Source organism: Carassius carassius, chromosome 42, assembly GCF_963082965.1.
Source record: "Carassius carassius chromosome 42, fCarCar2.1, whole genome shotgun sequence".
Lineage (NCBI taxonomy): Eukaryota > Metazoa > Chordata > Actinopteri > Cypriniformes > Cyprinidae > Carassius > Carassius carassius.
Genome location: NC_081796.1, coordinates 7,521,477 through 7,540,093, shown reverse-complemented (window position 1 = coordinate 7,540,093; position 18,617 = coordinate 7,521,477). Strand labels below are relative to the sequence as shown.

Sequence of the window (18,617 nt, the reverse complement as noted above, 5' to 3'; positions counted from 1 at the left end):
ATTAAGTGAACGCACAGTGTCTGCCAAATTTAAAATGGAAATGCAAAGTCCGTTTGCAATTGTGTTTCCCATCTCTTACGAGCTATGAGCCTGACATATTTAAATAGCAATATTAATTACCACATTTGCCTTTTCACTCTCTCTGCACTGTGCATGTAAACTGCCAAAACTCAAATGGAATCGCAATACCTTTTGCATTTGAATTTCCAACGTCTACAAACGGAAACCTGTCAATCAAATGACAGGGGTAGGGCCATTTTATTGGGCGTGTTTGCATTGGGAAGTCAACGGTAATAAATAATTATTAATTAATTTGTGTGGACTTTGTCATCTAAATACTTAATAACCAATAAGATTAAGGATGTGTCTTACAAATTACTTCATCTTTTCTATCCTGTGAAGCTTTAAAAAAGATGTTTCCTGCTATTGACACCTTATGCTCTTTTTGTGGTGCTGAACACGAATCTATTTCTCATCTCTTCTGGGAATGCACATATACAAGTCTGTTCTAGTAGAATTTTTGTATCTTCGATCGTACTAAAATGTACCATGTTTTTACTAGGGTAAATATGAGTTAACGATAGTGTTTATAATTAAGCCACAGTAGCCACAAATGTACAGTTGTCTGAGACGTTATGAAATGTTCTTTAACACCATGAACCATAAAATGTAGTCAGTGTTCTGCTATTGTTTATTTTCATAATAGGTAAACACACACCGCAATATCATTCCATAGGAACGAGTCATAAAATCAATTTACAAACTCAAATCGAACTACAAACAAAAGCTGATTAAAGCGATTTCTGAATATGTGAGCATTCCAGAAGTTTGTGGCTCTTACCAGGCGTGGATGTGGTATGTGTTCTACATAGAGAGCAGTCAAAGCCTTCATCTGCTGCGCTCTCCACCTCTTCATCAGAGTTCAGCCCCTGACATGAGGCATGAACCCACCTGTAGACCAAATGTCATGATTAGGCCACATTCACAACCAGTTAGCCATTCAAAATAAGTTAAAAAACAAGCAAATATCACATGCTCAATGTGCTGAATATTTTCCCCCATCTACACCTGCGTTTATTTTATGCACTAATCTACTGCTGAGCCATTTCCCAGGATACTCTTTTATTTTGCCATTATGGCATTTGGCATGATGGAGTGCCACCCACCTGTCACACTGCCGGCACTGTAGGATGAGCTCTTCCTCTCTGTAGCTGCGCGCACACGCGGGACACACTGTGAGACTCGCACAAGGACCGCATTGTGTGTAGTTATTCTGCCACTCACAGCCCTGGCCAGGCGACGTAGCTCCACAATGAGTACACAGTACACACCTGATGGAGAACAATGCAGTTACCAATAAAACAATTACATGCGTAAAACACCTTATCCCAGAAACATACACACTTTTAATCATAAATAACTAAATCCATTATTTTACACTAATTTTTGTGGCCTTTCTGTGAATGGACACACCTCTTGTTTGCACATGGCTTAGCATAAACTGTGCTGCCTTAAAAATAAATATCTAAATGGCTCCATTACAGGTAAAGCTCTGACTGAATGCACCACAATGCATTGCAAACCAAGCTGTGTTTGAATGTGGATTACATGTGACACTACAGCAAATATGTAGGAAATCCCTTTAGATCTCGTTTGAAAGCAGCTGCTAAGGATCAAGATGGGTAGAGGGAGAGAAAAAAATGAGAGAAAGGCATGCAAAGAGAGACATGAAGCTAACAAAGAGATAATGTTAAAGCATTCCGATTTAAATTGATGAAATTTAGAGAGAATGGTCACAGACAGAAAATGTATAGGTTATATTTAACTCCAAAAACAAGAGAAAGAAATAAGAAAAAAACAAAACAAAAAAAAAACGGAGCCCCGCACATGGCATACAGAAAAAAATAAATAGTAGGCTAAATTATGTGCACGATTAACTATTTAATTCCCTCAATTTATAAATTGTGCACAACTTACTAATTTGTTCCCTAAATTTGCTCAATCATTCACACGGTTTAGAAATTGAGAGAACGAATTAGCAAATTGTGTGCACGATTAAGCAAATTGAGAGAATGAATTAACAAATGGAGAGAATGAAATAGTAATCATGTGCACGTTTTAGTACATCGAGGTAATGGATATGTAAATAGTGAGCACCATTTATTTAATTTTTCTTGCATGTCATGTGTGGGGCTCCGTAGATAATTAAGATCCTGCATACTGACATTCTGAATTCTTTTTTGGACAATTAAGTACACTTTCTTCACAAATTAATCCTCACGACTAATGCACTATATTACAAGTGTTCTGAAGCTCTATTGTAGCTTTCTATATATATATATATATATATATATATATATATATATATATATATATATATATATATATATATAGATAGTACAGACCAAAAGTTTGGACACACCTTCTCATTCAAAGAGTTTTCTTTATTTTCATGACTATGAAAATTGTAGATTCACACTGAAGGCATCAAAACTATGAATTAACACATGTGGAATTACATATGGAATTATATACATATATATACACATATACGTATATATATATATATATATATATATATATATATATATATATATATATATATATATATATATATATATATATATACACAGAACACACACATTGGATACACACATGAATTGCTATGGATTTTCATGTGGCTATTTTAACTCTACTAGTCATTGTTTTTTTTTTTTGTTTTTTTTTAATTGTATTCATTTTTTATTATTATTAAACATTTGTGAATCATATTTTGTATATATTCATTTTGAGGCTACTATAGCTCCCTACATAGATCTCTCTCTCCATACTGCATATTCTAAACTGACAGGTCACATTTAGTTACAATACAAACATTAAAAAAACTATGCGTTAATTTATCCAATTAATATGGGCTTGCAAGTAATCTTGATGGTTCAAAAAAAATGACAAAGATGAAGACAGAGCTATGAAAGCACCAAACTGGGCTGAGGTCCAAAGCTGCATCTAATTTTAGCGAAGACTTCTGTTTGTGTGTGTGTACATACCACTTGCACTTCCAGCTGCCTTTGGGTACATTCTGCAGTGGTGGGTCCAGACAGTATGTGTGGTAGCTAATGTCACAGTCATCACAGAGCAGCAAGCGCCCGGGGTCACTGGCCTGCCCACATGCCTCACACACTGTGCACTCCAGACAGCGCCAGCCTTTACTCAACACCACTTTTGTGATCTAAAACACACACACACACACACACACCTGAGGTCAGAGGACACAGGTCAAGCACTAAAGGGCAATGGAGGGTTATATATTTAGCAGGCTATAATCTGGATGGATAAAAAAACCCACAAAGAACCCAGCCGTAAGAGTCAGAGGTATTTGTCAAAAGGATTTGCTGGCATTTACAGATCAATTTAGGTGGGTGGTGATAAATCAATCCAACCACATCATCCTGTACTAACAGACATGTCCAGTCCACCTGCTGTTCACTAGCACCACTTGGTTTGTACTCCACTGGGGAACGGGACCATTTGATGCATATTAATAAAGAAAAACTTTATATATGCTTGACATGATAACTTGATAACCTATTTAAACACGCAAAGTCTGAGTTAACAGACTAGTTCATATAAATAATTCATATGACCAGGGGCTGTCAAACCCCAAAAGAGAAGCATGCAAGCAATCCATATCTCATCAGGTAAATTCCCAGTCCTCTTCATAGGGTTAGTTCACCCAAAAATGAAAGATTGGAGAGATTTCTCTGCCTCTGTTTCCAAGATTATAATCTGTAGATACTACACACTATGCGACTTTTTCTGCCGAATGCAAATAGTGACTGAGCCTAACTGGAACAAACCCTGTCCGACTGGGCACGGTCTGTCCTCAAGACCAAATTCCATTCATAATTGGCCTGACAGTCATGTAGTTGTGTTCTCGGCTTTACGTGACAAACACTTTTATGTTAGGCTTTTATTCACACTGATCAACATGGATAGATCATATTAAAATAAGTAAACGGAAGCCCGACTGTACTTGCTTGACGCATGATGAGAACCAATGAGGTTTTGTATGGTTGAGCTGGCGTTGACAGATTAAAAATCTTTTTCCTATAAATTAATCACGTTTCAATTTATAATTTTATAAAATAAATCAAATAAAAAGTTATTCTCTGCTGCAGCTCTCAAATCTCATTTAGACTTCCCCACATTCCAAAATGGCTCCTTAATACATTATTTGTTTTGTACCAGTTTTAACATAAAAAAATGAACAGTCCTGAAACCCTAGAAATGTAGCACCCTATTTGCATAGACTACTTTTATAGCATTTTTGAAGCTTGACAGTATACATCTTCATCCACTTTAATCGTATGAAATAGTAGCATTTTTCCCAAAGTCAAATGGGTTTAGAACAATGAGGGTGACTAAATAGCAGAATTTATATCTATTATCTTTAAATAAATGTCCTTGTTCTGTTATCTGGGATTTCTTCAGCTGTGATTGTTAACTGTCAGCTGCTTGCACAGACCAACTGCATGACTGAAAGAGAGGAAGACAGCTCTTTCACAGGTGCTTGGTTTAGACATCAGAATGCATGACACCTGGCCATGAAATTTGTCTGTTGGATACTAAAAAAAACCCGTATGTAGATACATTTAGGTAGATATTTCCAAGCTCTACATTCTCATGGGACAAGCCGTTTTATAATAGATGATAAATGTGCACCTGTGAACTAAATTCTATTCTAATGTACTAAGCTGAAATAAAACATGAAGAACTTAAATAGCCAGCAGATAAGCTAATGAGCTACATTATGGATTCCCAAAAAGGGGTACATGTTCCCTCAGGTGGTACTTCCAGGGGGTTTATAAAACAAACAAAAAAAACTATTTGCTATTTAAAATAAAATATCAGGGCTCTCAAAATTAATGAATAATCATTTAATCTCATTATGTTTTTGGTAGGGAAAATATTAACGCATTTAGTTTATTTTTATTAGGAAATTAAGTATAATATGATTTAAGGAACACGTTTTTGGTTTGGTTTTGATGAAGGAGTACTTGATCCTTAATGATGGAGATTGCAGGTGTTCATAAGACAATAAATATCAGGCTACACAAAACTATATCACTGTGGTTATTATTAATAATACATTTATTAAATGCTAGTGTTTTTATCATATTGCTAAGGCTGCCATTAAACACTTAATAAGCCACTCTCCACAACCAACAATCACTTTAATGCACCACCGCCACTTGAGGTTTATTACTTTAATTGTTCCTAATCAGGCTCACACTGAATCTCTGTGCACAAAACTCCACATCAATCTCAGCAGATTTCAGAATCTGATCTGGGAATATGAGAAAAAAAAAAACGTAGAATCCATCTGGGCCTCTTATATTAAATGAAGATCAGGAAGTTTCTGGCATATCTCAAAGCGCTGAGAGATACCGAAAGCACCCTGATGTATTCTTCTGTCCCTGCTGTCTTTACATGATAAAGATCTCTGCTTTAGTCTATCTACATAAGACACAGACTTTATAGTCTGCTTTATAATCCTCTTAACATTTTACTCATTACCCTCGGGCTGCTTTTATCCAGGTCCTCTCACACACTGACCTGTCACACTTATCTCACACACTATTAACCTTCACTCCAGATAAGAGCAGCTCATAAACGGTGCTGGTGAACAGGTTCAGCTATGAATGTTATGGTGGGGGTCTTACCTTAATATTGACGCAGAAGGGGTGGTAGCACTGGCCACACTGGGAGCAGGCTAGCAGTCTGCCCTCAGCACCCTGCCCAAAGCTCCCACACACCACACACATGTCCTGGAGACACAAGAGAGATCAGATATCCACCGGTGAAGTTATTTCTCACACCCATGCTTACATAAAGATCATCCAAGGCACATATTTTTTAGAGCATGATCATGTGTCAAGTGTTTTCACAGTGTTAACTGAACTACAGATATTCAGCCTTAGTGCCTTAATGTTAATAAGTGCACAAATTCTTTCTGAGGCTATTGTATGTGGCAAAAAACACGAAACCACTAAGCGAAAAAGCAAAAAATGTTTCCTTTTGCCTTAAGTTCACTCGTAGACTTACTTGTTTAAGTGTGAAGGAGTCAGAGGCAGAAAACAGGACTACAGTGTTGTGCATGGAGTTTTCCTCCTCTTCTTTTACCACATATGGAGAATCCATTAAGCTCACCTGTTACAAAATAAAAAAAAAAATTAATGCCACCGAAAAGGTTAGCATTAAAAACAGCTATGGACAATATATACTCAATTAATTGATATAATTTGATATAATTGGTCATTAATTCACATGGAACCCAAATCCCAATTTAAACTGTAAACTTGCTTAAATGATCTGGATTTAGCTAGGCTATTACAGTAGTACAGTTTTTATGACTCCACCAGAATTTTATTTTATTTTTTCTCAACTAATGCTTATATTGGGCCCAGCTTGTCTTAAGGGGAAACTTCTGTCATCAGTTATTAATTATCATCAATTAAATATTATCATCTCCAAACACATTAGACAAAACTTGAGATTTATTTACACACGTAAACAATTTTAACAGTATACACATCAAATATAGTAAATGGGAGTTAAAACGTACTTGCTTGAAGTGCGAGTACAAACCTCTCTGGTCCTTGTGCATCAAGCAAGTATGGTTGAGCTGCAATTGACCATGTTTGACGTGTTCCATGTATGTATGTTGATTAATGTTTAGATTAAATTGGATTACTTTTACAATGTCTTTACTTACAATTTGAAGCTTTGGTGAAAATGGACAGAAATCTTTCAGGTTTATACAGAAATATTTTTGTGTTTTAAAGATAAATAAAAATGTTATGGGTTTGGAACAACATGAGGGTGAGTAATTGATGACAATTTACATTTTTTGGTTACGGTATCTATCACTTTAAGTTTGCAATGCACCATAAAAACAGCAGTGCTGTTAATAAAAAATAAAAAAATAGCTTGCTGTTCAGGTTCCACAATGCAGGGTCATGTTTCTTACTTGTGTATTTATATTATATTATTATTCATTATCTGTTAATATCATCTAGATTTAAAAATATATATATGTAAATATATATATGTAAAATATATATATATATATATATATATATATATATATATATATATATATATATATATATATATATATATATATGCAAAATGTATTCAGCTTATACAACCCGAATTCCGGAAAAGTTGGGACGTTTTTTAAATTTTAATAAAATGAAAACTAAAGGAATTTCAAATCACATGAGCCAATATTTTATTCACAATAGAACATAGATAACGTAGCAAATGTTTAAACTGAGAAATTTTACACTTTTATCCACTTAATTAGCTCATTTAAAATTTAATGCCTGCTACAGGTCTCCAAATAGTTGGCACGGGGGCAACAAATGGCTAAAAAAGCAAGCAGTTTTGAAAAGATTCAGCTGGGAGAACATCTAGTGATTAATTAAGTTAATTGATATCAGGTCTGTAACATGATTAGCTATAAAAGCTTTGTCTTAGAGAAGCAGAGTCTCTCAGAAGTAAAGATGGGCAGAGGCTCTCCAATCTGTGAAAGACTGCGTCAAAAAATTGTGGAAAACTTTAAAAGCAATGTTCATCAACGTTAAATTGCAAAGGCTTTGCAAATCTCATCATCTACAGTGCATAACATCATCAAAAGATTCAGAGAAACTGGAGAAATCTCTGTGCATAAGGGACAAGGCCGGAGACCTTTATTGGATGCCCGTGGTCTTCGGGCTCTCAGACGAGACTGCATCACTCATCGGCATGATTGTGTCAATGACATTACTAAATGGGCCCATGAATACTTTCAGAAACCACTGTCGGTAAACACAATCTGCCGTGCCATCAGCAGATGCCAACTAAAGCTCTATCATGCAAAAAGGAAGCCATATGTGAACATGGTCCAGAAGCGCCGTCGTGTCCTGTGGGCCAAGGCTCATTTAAAATGGACTATTTCAAAGTGGAATAGTGTTTAATGGTCAGACGAGTCCAAATTTGACATTCTTGTTGGAAATCACGGACGCCGTGTCCTCCGGGCTAAAGAGGAGGGAAACCTTCCAGCATGTTATCAGCGTTCAGTTCAAAAGCCAGCATCTCTGATGGTATGGGGGTGCATAAGTGCATACGGTATGGGCAGCTTGCATGTTTTGGAAGGCTCTGTGAATGCTGAAAGGTATATAAAGGTTTTAGAGCAACATATGCTTCCCTCCAAACAACGTCTATTTCAGGGAAGGCCTTGTTTATTTCAGCAGGACAATGCAAAACCACATACTGCAGCTATAACAACAGCATGGCTTCATAATAGAAAAGTCCGGGTGCTAATCTGGCCTGCCTGCAGTCCAGATCTTTCACCTATAGAGAACATTTGGCGCATCATTAAACGAAAAATACGTCATAGACGACCACGAACTCTTCAGCAGCTGGAAATCTATATAAGGCAAGAATGGGACCAAATTCCAACAGCAAAACTCCAGCAACTCATAGCCTCAATGCCCAGACGTCTTCAAACTGTTTTGAAAAGAAAAGGAGATGCTACACCATGGTAAACATGCCCCGTCCCAACTATTTTGAGACCTGTAGCAGAAATCAAAATTGAAATGAGCTCATTTTGTGCATAAAATTGTAAACTTTCTCAGTTTAAACATTTGCTATGTTATCTATGTTCTATTGTGAATAAAATATTGGCTCATGTGATTTGAAAGTCTTTTAGTTTTCATTTTATTAAAATTTAAAAAACGTCCCAACTTTTCCGGAATTCGGGTTGTAGATGAGGAGAAAAATAATGCAGCTTTGTTTAGCTGGTGTAATGGGCTTCATAGGAATGGACAGTTTAAATGAAGAGGCTTGTCATGGTGAAAATTCACACTCAGTGTGAATAGGCCTTCACGTCACAATTTAGTGTGCCATTTAGTGTGCCACTGGTTTGTAATGAGACTGGCTGACAAAGTTAAGATGTTCATTGTGTGTAAACCACAGCATGGCTGCGGAGTACAAAATTGCCTATTTTATCATATTGGCAGCCAAGTACATACAAGCTCAATCTTCTTCATCACAAGTCGCTTGTGTTGGGGAAAATGTCAGCAGTTGCTATTTTGAAAAGGCCATTTGGGCCGGGAACTGCTGCTGAAGCTCTGCTGAGCGTGAGTGCATTTCCCGGGCTTTAATGTGAGCATTAGGCACATCTGAGTGCTGTTTTATTTATGCTTGTAGAGGTGGGGGCTTCATACCCCAGGGGTCACCACGGGGGTGCTCTCCATCTTTAGCCTGGAGCGTCCCCTGCCACCTCGCCCCGAGAGGTTAGCTCCCCTGGGTCGCCGCCTTCCAGGAAAACCAGATCCACGACCCTAGCAGACAGAGACAGGGAGAAAGGATATTATTGCATTTCCTTGAAGGCACACTTTGGGAAAATTGAGTTTGATATATAGCATTAAAGGGTGAGTACTACATGCACTCCACAAACCAACATGGGGATATCATGATGACTTTAATGTGCTTTATATCTGGCCATTAAGATTTTACAGACTCATTGTATTATAATGGCATCACTGATTTAAAACTCACTTAAAATGGTCAAAGAGCTGGTAAGTTTGATCTACTGTATATGGACACATTATTATTTATTATTTTATGTTTCAAACACTGATTTAAATTTTATATTATCACTCAGAAATGTTCTCTGAAGAGAGAGAGAGAGAGAGAGAGAGAGAGAGAGAGAGAGAGAGAGAGAGCATAAATTACCCTTCCTTGCACTTACGGTTAAGTAAAAAAAATAAAAATAAATGTTGTTAAAGTATTTAATTGTTTTTTTTTTTTTTGACTATTACATTCTGCAAAGGAAAAAAAGTTTTCATTAATTGCACTGAAATTCACTATATCGCCCAGCTCAAATCCACACATATTATTCTCTAATAGCACATGGTACTATTGCTTGAATGATTTCACTGAAAATGCTTTTGCTGTTTAGGAGAAATAATTTCCCGAACCCAACTATAGCCTAGCTTGACATGGTGGAAAACTTTCTGGAAGGCACCAAACCCGTTGCATCTGTGTTTGTGATAAAAACTCATCCGTCCATCCCAAGATCTGACCCTCTGAGGTTCAGCCAAATTCCCTGAACACTACACTGACTTACAGATCACATTTCATGCCAAGCTTCTGCCAACTCGCCCTTCTTCTGAAGGTGTCACATTGCGTTTGCATCGAGGCTGAAGCTCTGGCCCAATTCCCACTTCCTCCCAGGTAATTACCTCACTGTAGCCAAGCAGCACTACTCAGACAGTAGATGTCAACTTCATTTAGAGAGATTGCCTAAGGAAGCTTGGCGTACTCCGTCGCCCTTACAGTCTGAGTCTAATTTGTGCAAAAATGAATTATGGAGAGGGAAAAAATAGATGAGGGTTAAGGAAGGCACTCCTCTAAATCTGCTCGAGTGCAGCCACAGAGAAGAACAGTAATTCTGGTGAGATGCAGTGGAAAGGATGCAACTCTGGTGACTCATGAGCATGGTTTTTTTTAGAGATGTGCAGGGTTTGTTATATGAACATGCTATCATATGAAACATTTATTATATTAATGCACAATGTGAACATGGAAATATGCAATAGATAATAACATAAAGAATCAAAGAATTAATCTTTGCAATATGATGCATTTCAGAGTTAAACAGAATATTCAGTAATTGATAATGAGGGATTGCGACTTCAGTGAATCGTGAGGGGATTAAACATCATTATATTACCGGTTAATACGATTTACCTGGTTGCATGACCTTGTTTATATGAGCATATGATTATGACATTATGAAAATTATTGTCAATATTATTTCAACCCTCATATCATATCATATATATTGTTTTTAAGAATCACATGCCATGAGTGTTATGTTTTTAAGGCAACATGTCAGGTTAAAAATAGTTACATCATTAAAAATAATTATTTTGTTTTTGAAAACAAGAATGTGTCCTGTATGAAAGGCCCATTCACAGATATCTTGATGTTTTTAGTTGAGATTGCCCAGTGGCTATGTTGTTGGTTGCAGTGGCCGTTTATACTGTTGAACAACCACTAAATAAACTACTAAACCAATCTGCCACTAAAAATGAATTTGCTTGGAAAAGTGTTTGTATAAAAATGTCAGAAGCATGACACATTATATCATGAACTAGATGAATAAAACAATATCAAGGCCTGAATACTACTAAGTTTTTGAGCAAAAACAACCACAGAGTCATCTAAGTTATACTCACCCATAATTCCTGCACCATTTTTGAGCTTACTTTCTAGACTAAACCAGCTGATGTTTTATTTCCCACACCCACCTTAAAAGCTCAGTCCCCTTCAGGGCTCAAACCCTTGAACACCCTCCCCTCATTTACCAATCTCATGGTCCAGATGGGCAGCCCGTGCATCGGCCTGGTCTTAGGGCTGTCCCAGGCGTCCGAGCGCTCTGGAGACCAGAAGGGCGAGCTCATTGCGCTACGGTTACTCCATGCACCCTGAGGTAAAGCGGCGGAGAAGAGACGGAAGGGGGGGGGGGTATATTGGTGATGAGGAGTGAAAAAATGCAGCAAAATAAATGTGAAAGCCAGCAACAAGAACACAGCATGTCAAATGAATGTAATACAACTACACAAATGCATCATATCAAGCCAATACAATGAAATATTAAGTTTGGGACAAAACCTTGAAACATGATAGTGACATTGCATAATTATTTTATGTGTCTTAAGAAAACCAATAGTTAGTATTTGCTTTGAGTGAGTTTCAATTTGCTGGGAAGTCTGCTAAATTAGCTTACAAAGAAAACACACGAGGATCCTCATTTTAAAGTGTCATTACGCCTCCATGAAAACATCCATGCTTATTTGTTTGTACAAAACAAGGTGATCGTGTCAGCATGATAACAAGCAGTTCTTTGAGATAAACAAAGAATTTCATAAAACACAGAGCGTCATGGGGAGCATTTAGCCTGTTTAACGAGCTAATGAGTGTTAGTCAGTATAATTACAATGCATAACAATCACTGCAAGGCCTTTATTTTAGTTTTACAAAATGAAAATAATTTCTAAATTATAAATAACAGCCACGGGCTGGTTGTTTTTTTTGCTTTTGTTGTTTTCCCTGTCATGTATCATTTTGTCCCAAACTACTACTTTACATGAATGTCTGAGCTCCAATACAACGTAATGTCAATTGACAGCAGTGTGATACACTGATGATTACCAGACAATATTGCAAAATTTTAAATATGAACTTTTTTAGCTGGGCAACGCAGACATTGTATACCATTTCCATCATAATTTTTATCTAACATTATTTTCTGTGGTAATCAACAAATTCTTGATGTGAATTGGGCACAACTTGTATTGAACTCAGAACATTGCTTCCTAATAAAAGAAAACAAATGACCATTCCTTAGACACAAGACCCACAAACTGTTATCAAGAATTAAAAAGAAAGAAAGGAAGAGAAAATAATAGCTCTCCTGACTTAAAGAGTGAGTGGAGATAGGCAACTTAGAAACAAACAAATATCATCATGCCAACATGACAGTAAATAAAGACATCAAAAATAAATAAATAAAATGATAAAATCTGACAAAACAATGACAAAAAAAAAATCAATGTGTTTATATTGGTGATTGCTTATTGACAAGCATGCAACGTTAGTTCAGTAAGAGCATTTGGAGGAAGAAGCATATGTCTTTGTATTGAATTTCCAGCCCTGAGGCTTTTCAAAATGTACAAATATGGTACAAATATAAAATACATGGAGAGGGGAACACTTTTAGCTTATTAGGTAGGCATCCAAGAGATACTTTAACAAGAGATACATATCTCCAAATGAAAACTCAAGCAAACCCCTGTAATATCTACTAAATTTAGAGCGTAAAGCATGCCTGATCGTCTCTGAAGAGAGTCAGCGGGAGATACTTCATTTGCACAACAAAACAAAATAAAACAAAATCTCTCTCATACACACACACACACACGATAACACAGGGGGTGTGTACCTACTCATGAACGCACTTATACACATCAAACCAAAAAATGTGAGTCAGAGCCAATGAGAGGTGCCCACCCTTCAAATTACACTGAAGTGTCCAGATGGTTCACACTCCAGAGAGAAAAACAACCAGAGCCATAGAAACTAAAAACATATGATATTTTTAATATCCATATGAATCAAGTGGTTTAATCCACTCTTTTTTTTTTTGGAAGAGAAACAATCTATTTATATGAAAAACAGATTTAATTTAGGCTTTCATTAACACTATATAGACAGAACAACAAATACATAGAGCTCAAAAATGGTAAACATTAAAAATCAAACTTTCAAGAACGAATGATATACCGTTTACCATATTTGTCATGGTCTATGTGTGCGTCAAAATGCCTAAACTGAATCTGCTCATCACATAAAGAGACAGAAGAACTTGGAGTAAACTGCTTAAATTCTATGTCTTTAAGAACACTTTCAGACATCAAAGTTGTGGTTGCATGGAATAGAAGAAGAGAGATCTTTCTTCATTCAAAAATAAATCTATAATTAAAAGTATCTTTATTTGTGTTTAGAAGATGAATTAAAGTTTTAAGGGTTTGGAATGATATGAGGGTAAGTAACCGATGACAGAATTCTCATTTTTGGGTGGACTAACTCTTATGTACAGTAGCTTGGCTCTTATGTACATCCCTGCATGTGCATATTCACATAGACTTTATAATCACGCATAAGCACTGCTGGGAGCTGCGGTATGATCTGCCAATCAGATCAATGATGATGAGAGCATTCCCAAAGTGACATCCCAAGGTGACCACCAGAGAGACGGGAAAGAGCACACTCTAATCTTTGTCTCGAAGAATGCTTAGATTAATTGTACTTTGAAGTTTACTCTACTGGGCACAAAGACAACGCAATGCCAGTATCAATTTAAACTTATGACAAGTTAGAAGGCACTAGAAAGGAGTTTTCAGTATCCCCCCTGCTCCAGAGCTCAAAGAGGAAATGGGTTTGTGCTGTGCTTTCCAGCTCAGTGAGCAGTTATCCGAATTACACACCTCCAAAAAGACTCCTTTATGTTCACTAGCATAAACCCCTGGCTCTGGAGCCAACTCCCAGCCCCCTCTCTCCTGGGATACTGTGAGTGATGTATTTGAGAAAGGCAGGGGTGGGGGGGGGGGGGGTGGCAGGAGAGAGAGTAGGAAAAAGAATGAGTGAGTAAAGCAGAGACTGAGCCAGAGAGAGCACAGTAAGAGCCTTTCCATGTTAATTAATACACGCTACGCTCTGGCACTAATCAATGTGATGAAGGAACATGGAGAGCAAAGGAGTAATTACTGTGTGGCTAAAAACTGTGGATCATAGACAGAATCAGTGTCCTAAAGAGATCGAGGGAAAACCAGGAGCCAAGCAGCAAGAAAGGAAGCCCAAAAACCAAGAGTTTTACCTGCTTTACCCTTGGCCTTCCTGGAGAGAACTTCCTCTTTGAGATGGCTGGCTTTCCCATACCTATCTTGGGTGTAAGGGGGAAGAAGGTGGTGTTGGAAACACTGTGGCTGTATCCAGACGGATTCAGGCCATAGGTAGGTGTCTGGCTTTGGGATGTATCCCTCGGTGAGGCTTCAGTGGAAAATGGGGACTGGGTCAACTTGGTTGAGCCCTCTGAGGACAGTCCCGGGGAATGCTTCAAGATGAGGCCCTTATCTTCAATGGGAGAGCTGAAACTAGAGAAACTGTGGTCGCTGACTGGTGTAGTGTCCATCTCCACGGTAGGACTGCACTCAGCAACCAGTGGGACACTATCCGGCTCAGGTAAAATACAAGTGACATCAGGATCTGCCACCTTCTCCTCTTCGTTCTGTTGGTTGTCTTGCTTCTGTCCCTGCCCAACTTCTTCAACAACACTCTGGACTTCAGGGACATTCGTCATTCTTTTATCCTTCGTACTGGAGGGGTCTGAGGGAAAGACATCCATGGGTTCTTCCTCTTGTGCTCGAGAGTGTTTGGGGGAAGTTTCTTTGGTAGGCAAAGCAGGAAGAACTTTTGAAACATCTGCTTCAGGTTCATCCTCTGTAGTATCAGGCAGTTTATCCTCCGTTTCCTTCCCCATTTCCAAAGCACCAATGAAACTGTGCTCCTGGTTATGGTCTTCATTTGTGGAAGAGGCCTGAAAGGAGAGGGAGGGTACACCCACTAAGGCGCACGGAGGAGGCTCGGAACCCTCTGTCAGAGTGACAGTCACCTGGATCTCTTGGGCAGGTTCAGCAGCTGCATAAAAAAATTAATAAAATAACAACACTTCCAAGGCGTTTGTGACTAAAAAAACCCTTACTACAAATCATTACGCACATGTTATGTACAAGATTATCTGAGTAAAAAAAAAACTTACATGACAGGAACTCTTCTGGCACTGAAGGAAGTGGACTAGTACTGGTCTCTGGCTCCAACGCCACTTCCTCCTCAGCCTCATTTACTTCCTCAACCGCCATGAAGACATCTGGATAGGAAAGAGAAATGTTGAGTTGCACAAGGAAACAACTGTCTAACTATTTACTATTCTGAACGTCCACAAGGACCAATGAAATTACATTCTTTTTTTTCTATTTATTCAAAAATACTTCAATTCATACTTAAAGTGACATTATATATATATATTAATTATGGTTTTATATATATATATATATATATATATATATATATATAATATATATAATATATATAATAATAAAACCATAATAAAACCATAATTATGTTTTTTTAATTAGTCATTTTATGTATTTATTTACTGGATTCCAACAACAGAAAAAAAAATACGGACCATGGCACACTGTTGCTTAGCCGATTTGAAGACATATGAATAAGTGTTGATGTGTAAATGTGCTCATGGCTGTGATGTCACAGACATGACAATTTCTGAATACATTTTCATAGTTAAGTTTCTATTAATTGCCTGGGGAGGAGCTTAAAGTGAATGATATAGTATTTTATTACATAGCATATCAAACTACTTTATTTTAAAACAGCAAGAAAATCCTATTTTATATGACCACCTTGCGTTGACAATGTAAACCCTTAATCTGAACCTAACCTGAGGTGTAAGAAACAGTGTAGAACCGTCAAAGACTCAGGACATCATTCAGAGTGTTAAAGTGTAGTGAGGTTGGTTACGGTGTCCTGATAATGTCTAAGTGTAAGTCTACACTTACAATCCACTCGCAGCGCAGGGAAGATGAAAGCCTCATTGGTTTAGAGCTCCTAGCTATTTTTAACCCAGGCGGACAAGTCACAGTCTAGAGAATAATCTTCTCCTCCCCCAGACTGCACAACCTACACCTAACAATCGACATACCTACATAGATGCAGAATGATATCCCCTTGTGTCTCCTGCAGTTAAAATAATTAAAAAATTGAAAGACATTGGATATGTTGAGCGTGAAAATTTATAATTGTGATGGGGTGTTTCTGTGACAAGTCCAATCGCTTATTGCACACCTAAAATGACTTTTCCTCAACAAGCCACATGATTAATGTGTCATACTATACCTGGACTTATCAACTTTCCTGAAGAGTTTAGTTCCAACCCTATTCAAACACACCTGGACAAGCTAATCATCACTAGAAGGTTACAGGTAGGTGAATTTGATCAAGGCTGGAGCTAACCTCAAGGAAAGTTCCCTCTTAAATCAAACAGTTGCACTGTTGAATTATATGCATGCATTAACTGTTCATTTTATTCCACGATTTTCACTATGATTATTGCAGGTGAGATGATAATATTATTACAATATTCAAAGAATTTAATATTTTGGTATTTTGAATTTGGTATATATTTATATATATTTTTTTAACTTAAAATACAGAGAGTGGAGGAAAGAGAATTTAATCCCTTCCTGCAGATTGGGGTGTCCAACCCGTAGCTGCATACTGCATCGTCATTATCTTCTTTTTCCCCATTTTATAACAGATGGCAACCAGCGTTGAGGTGCACAACTGTCACTTACTACACTGGACTGTCATCAAGACACAGTTATAGGAGTTGGATTATTTACAATATTATCATATATGTTGTAATAACATGATATGGATATTTCATTTTTTGAATATGGTGACAAACTTAAAACAACACATAAAAGCAGTAATGTTTTTAATGCCATTCTATATTGTGACCCTCAAAAAAGTTTAGACTTGTTGAGCTGCCCAGTAGAGGCAGCATGTAAACAAGCCTTGGGGTACCTCGGTGGACATCTAGAGTTCAAACAAGAGGAAAAGCCGCTGAGTTCACTAAGCATTGATGTGCAATGACTGCAGTCCGATTGGACAGACAAGGAAGAAGAGGGGTTCAAAACAAGATACTGACACATTCCTACTCCAGAGAGCAGAGCAAGTATGCTCTCTGACTAACTCTGCACACTGATGCTGGGTTTCAAACATCTATTATTGCTGATCGGGTGCGCCTCAGGGTTTGCAAACTCCCATAAGCTCTCGACACTGACTTCACTCATCAATACTCACATGACAGTGTCAACTGGCAGCGTTGCACACAGCCTGGGAGCAAAGCAGATAAACTTAAAGGATTTACCATTCCCAGTGTGGGTATGACATCAGACAGGCTCTAGCCTCCAGCCTAACAGATTAACACTTCATAACATCATGATAGAAGCAGATCTCAAAGCAGCTATGCAGCAGCTACAATCAGCCATCTGTGCACCAGCTCAGGTGATTGTGTTGTTTGTGCACTGGGTCATGTGAGTAAGCGTGACTGTGGTTCTTTTCAGCCATGTCAGGATGAATCACTGATGGCATCACGCATCCATGGCAACAAAAAACCTTTAGATTGGTGGAGGAGTCATTTTACTGAACCGTTGGGAAAATACCCTCTTCCTCTAACATTTGGCCATAAGCCCAAAGAGCTTCTATAAATGTACTAAAGATGTCAAAATTACTGTTACACTATTAATGTCAAAACAACACTAGGGCCAACAAGATTACCCCTTTTTAAGAGTCAACCAGTCATCCACAAAAGTACCCAATTAGTCGATGGGTCAATATTTACCAGATGTAAATGGATTAAGACATGAAGTGAAGCCTCATTAATTGTTGGACTTTCAGTTTCTGGCAAGTCCAGCGCTGAGAATCTCAGAAGTAAAAGTATGCATATTCTCATTGCCACATTCATGGATTTTGAATGGTCATGAATGATCCAATCACTTCTGGGCAAATTGGGCAACACTAGATTATTTGTTCATACTTTGGTTTGTATATGAACACTCCAAATGAACTCTTTTCAGACACCCACAGCACATGCAGGGCTATGTGAATGGCAAGCATTAAGAATGCAAGACTATCTAATTTAATGGGGAAAATTTTCAATAAACGGCTGCCAAGCTCACATTTAAATAACATTAACAGCAACAAAATCTGACATATGTCCCATTCACACAAAGAAAAGTGCAAATATTTGGTGTGATAAAATTTGAATGAACAGCTATTAATGCATCAGTTCAGACTGACACAAACATTCGCATGTCGCCAATAGCACAGAGAGGTTTTCAAACCAAAACTCCATTGCACTG

General features: G+C 37.6%; 1 protein-coding gene across 1 annotated transcript in view; it reads right to left on the bottom strand.

Moving 5' to 3' along the window:
- LOC132124499 (histone-lysine N-methyltransferase 2C-like) overlaps positions 1-18,617 on the bottom strand; it is a 170,387-nt gene that overhangs the window by 53,634 nt on the left and 98,136 nt on the right. The window contains exons 13-21 of the mRNA XM_059535560.1: positions 15,434-15,541; positions 14,492-15,312; positions 11,421-11,540; positions 9,273-9,389; positions 6,106-6,210; positions 5,724-5,828; positions 3,048-3,229; positions 1,167-1,331; positions 842-951 (exon numbers count right to left, since the gene is read on the bottom strand). Coding sequence (XP_059391543.1) covers positions 842-951; positions 1,167-1,331; positions 3,048-3,229; positions 5,724-5,828; positions 6,106-6,210; positions 9,273-9,389; positions 11,421-11,540; positions 14,492-15,312; positions 15,434-15,541 — 1,833 coding nt within the window. The remainder of the gene's footprint in view (positions 1-841; positions 952-1,166; positions 1,332-3,047; positions 3,230-5,723; positions 5,829-6,105; positions 6,211-9,272; positions 9,390-11,420; positions 11,541-14,491; positions 15,313-15,433; positions 15,542-18,617) is intronic.